Source organism: Octopus sinensis, linkage group LG2 (assembly GCF_006345805.1).
Source record: "Octopus sinensis linkage group LG2, ASM634580v1, whole genome shotgun sequence".
NCBI classification, from domain to species: Eukaryota; Metazoa; Mollusca; class Cephalopoda; order Octopoda; family Octopodidae; genus Octopus; species Octopus sinensis.
In genome coordinates, this window is record NC_042998.1 from 100,090,395 (window position 1) to 100,096,394 (window position 6,000).

The 6,000-nt window shown below is 38.3% G+C and overlaps 1 protein-coding gene across 1 annotated transcript in view; it reads left to right on the forward strand.

Moving 5' to 3' along the window:
* Positions 1 to 5,319, forward strand: part of LOC115232375 (PI-PLC X domain-containing protein 3-like) — a 7,204-nt gene extending 1,885 nt beyond the window's left edge. The window contains exon 2 of the mRNA XM_029802227.2: positions 4,419 to 5,319. Within this exon, the coding sequence (XP_029658087.1) occupies positions 4,419 to 5,254 (836 nt within the window). The 3' untranslated portion in view covers positions 5,255 to 5,319. The remainder of the gene's footprint in view (positions 1 to 4,418) is intronic.
* The last annotated feature ends 681 nt before the right edge of the window (positions 5,320 to 6,000 follow it).

The window sequence follows — 6,000 nt, forward strand, 5'->3', positions numbered from 1 at the left end:
TGGTTTGGCAAAATAAACTGATAGAATAAGTACCAGGCTTTAAAAAAATAAGTACTGGGGTCGACTAGGCAGTGTCCCAGCATAGCCGCAGTCTTATGATTAAAACGAGTAAAAAAAAAAGATAAAGATATAATCCTTTAATCATTTTAAGAGACTGAAGACGATGAAAGAGATACAACTATTTTAATAAACAGTTACCCACATACGACACCCTTATTTTACAACAATATTTTGTGGAGAGACATTTAATGTTTCTTCATACAGTTATTGAAAGATATTTTGAAGTGGTTTTGTAGTGGGGAATGTATGATTGTGTGTACAATATTGTGACTATACTGGAATAAAGTATAAAATCTTTATAAATTTATAAATAAATTACGTTTAAGGAGTATTGTATTTTAACTGTATAGTTGTTCAAATTTTGACTGAGAATTGCCAAACAGAATGTAAAAGTTTTATTTTTGGCTATATTTTATGTAACTTCCTTTAATTACTTATTCATTTAAAGTAAAAGGTAGTCAGCTTTTATTACCTTCACAGTGTTTACTGTTTTACAAAATCAAACTAGAAAACTGGAGAAAAAAGAGAACACAATTGAAAAAATTAAAAAGAAAAAATAAGGGAAAAAGAAAACAGAGAAAAAAAGAAACAAACAAAGCAAAACAATTCATCACCTTGTGTTGAAAAGTTTGGGGCGCTGGGAAAACTTTCTAATGGCTATTGAGACACACTCGCAGCGTTGCCACGGGTGATGGCAAGGCTGATGTGCTGGAACAGCCAAAGGTCCTCACCAGTTACCTCTGCAAGGTGAGTTGCCAATGAAGACAGGAATCTCGCAGTTAGTGATCCGACCCAACCAAACATCTCGAACGCCACAGGATGGAAAATGTAGTTAGCCGACAAATCGCGGTATTTCAGGATTTTGTTCCGCTCAGCCACAGAAGCTGTGGATTTCACCCTGACCACAGCATCCAGGATGTGAGAAGAAGCAAAGAGTCACTAACTGTGACATCCCAGACTAGGGGCACAGGGTAAAGCTGTCAGGTCTCTTCCCATCACATCTGGACAATCCAGATGGTTCCAAGATGGAGGGGACGTTTGCCCATGCGAAGCTCCTCTTGAGAGTCAGGTTCAACTCTGTATGATGCGTGAAGTGACCAGCATTCAGGCGGCAAGAAAGGCCATGGAGACCTGTGGAGTTGAAGAGCTTTCTATGACAGATCAAACCTGTGGATATATCAGCTCCCACTCTGAGGGCAATGGAGACAAAGTTCGTCCAAGCTGAGTAGGCCACCAACATTAGCCACAGGGATGGCGTCAATCCAGTCACCTGAGTATTTGGCGCTAGCAGGCAGTAAGTAGCACCTTCAAAACTGTTCTGACTGGATGAAGTGGGAGTCGAAGCTTGTCGTATATATATATGTATGTATGTATGTGTGTTTGTGCCTGTGTTTGACCCACTATCACCATTGCTTGACAACCGATGTTGGTGCATTTGCGTCCCTGTAATTTAGCTGTTCAGCAGAAGAGACTGATAGAATAAGCACCAGGCTTACAGGGAATAAGTCCAGGGGTCAATTTCTTTGACTAAAGAGTGGTGTTCCAGCATGGCCACCATCAAATGACTGAAACAAGTAAAAGAATACCAAAATAACGTTCTGTACCACTAAACCAAGAAGGTTCTTTGAATATGTACGTTGTATTTTAAGATTAAATAGTAATTCCGTTTACATTTGTGTAACTGAAATATTTTGGTTGGATTATATAGTCATTGGTGTTACATTACTTTCTATATTCTATAACTGCCACTCTAAACTTTTCATGGCCTGAAATTTTTGTGGGGAGGAGGCCAGTTGATTAGATCGACCCCAGTACACAACTGGTACTTAATTTATCGACCCCGAAAAGACGAAAGGCAAAATTGACTTCAGCAGAATTTGAACTCAGAATGTAAAGGCGGACTGTCATAATATACAAACATTTCTCATGGCACCAGTACACTGTTTACAGATGCTTACATTTTTTATGTTTTCCGTGAATTTTTCATGGGTCCAGCTAGTAAGTAACTATTATACTGAGTAGACTTTTGCTGATCTGGCCCCCTCACCTATGGCATTTGGTCTCCCATCTGTAATACAGCTGCATTAGACATGAGACAATTTTTGAATACATTTAAATATAAAAGTAAGCACGGCCTATACACTAGCAAAAATGGTAGGTCTTGTACTAAAGATTCATTCTTGTCACCTCGCATTTCCCGGTCTCAACAAATTGGTGACCCAACTTAGAACACACATTCCTTTCCATAGTTCAGTGCCAGCTTTCATTTTACTTTAATGACCGACCGTTCTTTCTAATTTCACCTCTTCACTACAGAAATATCATCCTTTTATTGTCTATTTTGTCTCCCACAAAATGACTGGTGAGGGGTTATCTGTAGTGTACACTTGAGTGAAATTCCTCTTTCCCCTTTATTATATATACATGCACTCAAACGTAGAAGGTAACAGCTAGCCTTTGGCCAGTATTTGGATCCCATTGTGTTCACTACTCTGATTGGTCGGTATTGGAGCAATTTGTCTCTTACTCTGTCGCACCAATTTGCAGCATATAACCAATCAGAGCCTCTAAATAAATTCACATCGGGGTCACTAATTTGTAAAGACTGTGTTATGTGAGGTAACGAGAATGAGTCTCAGGTACATCACACAGCCCTTACAATAAATATTAAAAAAAATACATATATGTGCCAGAGGGAAAAAGAGACACACCCACCTGAGTAGAATGTTTAAGAGAAGACTTATTAACATGTATGTCTGTGTGTGTGTCATGTATACAGAATAATAGACAGGCTGTCATGAGAACAAAGTGTATGTGTGTATAGACATGGATGTATGTGTGTGTGTGCGTTAAGTAGATATAAGAATAGCAATGAAGAAGACTAAAAGAGTCTATAATGAAAAGTTAAATGTTCATAGACACAAGAATGAGAAATACCAGTTCGTAGTCAAACTGTACATGGTAATTGAAAAACTGTATCAAGAAGTTATGGCCATGATGCTGAGCCAGTTGTGGTACATGTTGTAATGAGAAGTTGTGGCTGTGATGCTGCTGCCTGGGTCACTTGGTACAGGAGTTCTCGCAGGTTGTATATTCACTGTTGATCCATGGTGAAGTAATTCACAAACAATGAAGTGTTGGAACCCGGGAAAGTTGCTTGTTGAGTTGTGTATATAGAGATGATGTTGACAATGTTAAGAAGATGATGGTGGAGATGAAGAAAGAGATCACTGTAATGCTGTTGGATGAAGTTGGTAAGTCATAGTGAGGCGTCGTCGCTGGAACTGGTTGTGCCTTGTGTGGTCAGTGGCTAAACCTTAAAAGGTCTGAAACCTAAGACATTGAGACGAGGAGAAGCTGAGTTTTTATAAGGAGCTGTAGGTTCAAAACCGGGTTGAGAACAGGCTGTCTCACATGATTTTATTTAGAGGCTCTGATTGGATATATGCTGCAAATTGGCATGACAGAGTAAGAGACAAATTGCACCAATATCAACCAATCAGAGTAGTGGACACAATGGGGTCTAAATAGCAGCCAAAGGTTAACTGTTACCTGCTTTATTCAAGTACATATATATATTTAATAAAGGGGAGAGAGGAACTTCACTTGAGTGTACACTACAATCTTAAAGCATTACTCCTCTTTAATAAATTATATCCTATATTATGTACTAATGCACACTTACATTCTTTATTTTGTACTGTGTGCATCAACAATGTTAAACCAGTTTGTGTTTTTTCTCTAAAATGATTACAATATCAAGTAACTGCACTACCAAAAGTGAACTCTCTCCCTACTGCATTATATTTTTAATCAATTTATTCCAGCTTTTGTCTCTCCTGCCTTTTTAGATAAAAATCAATCAATGAGAAAGCTTTTTTTCTTCACAGTGGATGTAATTCTAATTAGAATTTCTTGACTCATTACCTTAAATTTTCTTAATGTAATCTGCCGAGCCCTCTACTGGGCCTGGACAGACTAAGATGAGCCTAATCTACAGGGTGTTCAAAAAGTCTCTCCACAATCAATTTTTTTCCGTCTTGTGTATCACTATGGTGCTACTTCAAGAGTTTTTCAGTGAACAGATTATTTTGAAGGGACTTTGGCCACCAAGATCACCTGATTTAACAGACCTTTTTTTCCGAGGAGCAAGTAAAGAATCAGTGTACAAGAATTGCCGAAAACCATTAAATACTTACTGCAGAGAGACATTTTGAACACCCTGTAGCATATTCTTTGTTAAAAATTCTGTAGTTGTTCCATGTACAGGATTAGAATGTGTCCTGTATCATGCAATAGTAAATCTACAAAATGTTCCCAAGAATAACACTGATAATGTTTGTGTTTATTTTTTGCAGGTTCTCATGATTCATTTAGTTCTCAGTTAAAAGAAGGAGAAATTGCTCCTGATTGCTCGGAACTAATTAGAGTAGCTGAGAAATTGTTTGGAAAAGCTGCTGATAAAGTAATTATGAGTTGGTCTACTACACAGAATCTGGACTTAGGTACGCAACTTGAAAAAGGGATCCGCTATTTTGATCTGAGGGTAGCTTACAATGATTCTTGCAATGACTTTCAGTTTGTTCATGGCATATACGGACCAAAAATAGATTGCTGTATGCAAGAGATCAATTCATTCTTGGAGAAACATCAGAAAGAGCTGGTAATTCTGGATTTTAACCATTTTTATAATGTAAATCCAGAAAATCACAAAAGGTTGCTTTCAATGTTGTCTGATATATTTGGAAAGAAAATGTGTCCATTTATTGGAGCTGCTAACTTGACACTTAATATTGCTTGGGAGGTCAATCTTCAGGTAGTTATCTGCTATCATCATAGTCTTGCTGCTCAACAACCAATATTCTGGCCTGGAAATGCTGTACAGCACCTCTGGGCAAACACTGATCAACTTCCAAAACTGATTAGAGCATTTGAAGAGGAATACCGTAAAGGACGTCCAAGTGATTGTTTTTTCAACTGGCAAGGTATTCTAACACCATCAATAAGTACTGTTCTTCAACATCTGGACGGCAGCTTGAAAATTACATTGGCTGAGAAAGCAACATCTGCCATTACACAGTGGGTTGCTGACAAATCTCCGTGTTGCAAGGGCTTAAACATTATATCTGTAGATTTTATGCAATTGTATAACTTTGCACATGTAATTGTACAAATGAATCATAACATTCAATAATTTATGTGTATATAAGCGTGTATACATCTATATGTTCATCAACAATAAATATTTTATTTTTGTTACCATTGTTTTATAATCATTTTTCTATGATAAAAATAAATCATGGTCAGCATTTGTGAGTGAGTAACGACTTGATAGCATGGTACATAAAGCGTTACCCTTTTCAAGCCTAGCCAGGCTCATGGGCCCGGTTTCCCAGTTTCTGTGGTGTATGTGTTCCCCCCAGCTGGACAGGATGCCAGTCCATCGCAGCATTACTCAAGAAAAAGGAAGAGAGAGTGAGAGAAAGTTGTGGTGAAAGAGTACAACAGGGGTCGCCACCACTCCCTGCTAGAGCGTTGTGGAGCTTTTAGGTAGGTGTTTTCACTCAATAAACACTCACAACGCCCGGTCTGGGAATCAAAACAGCGATCCCCCAACTGCAAGTCTGCTCCCCTAACCACTGGGCCATTGTGCCTCCAGCGTGGTACATGCTTTCATTATTTTAGATATCCATGTTATTGCAAGCAGACTTAAATGTTTTCTTAGTCCTTCTACACCAGATCAAATAGATTATGGAGGATATGATAAGAGAAAGAAAAGAGAGAGAAAGGGGGCTGCATTCATTTTCAGCTGAGTAGACTGCAGAAATTTGAAATAATAATGAGCTTATTGTACACAGTGCTCAGGTGCACTACAACTCCTTGAAAATGAGGACAGAAGAAGCCATAAGTCAAGGAAAGGAATACAGCAATGAAAGTTAG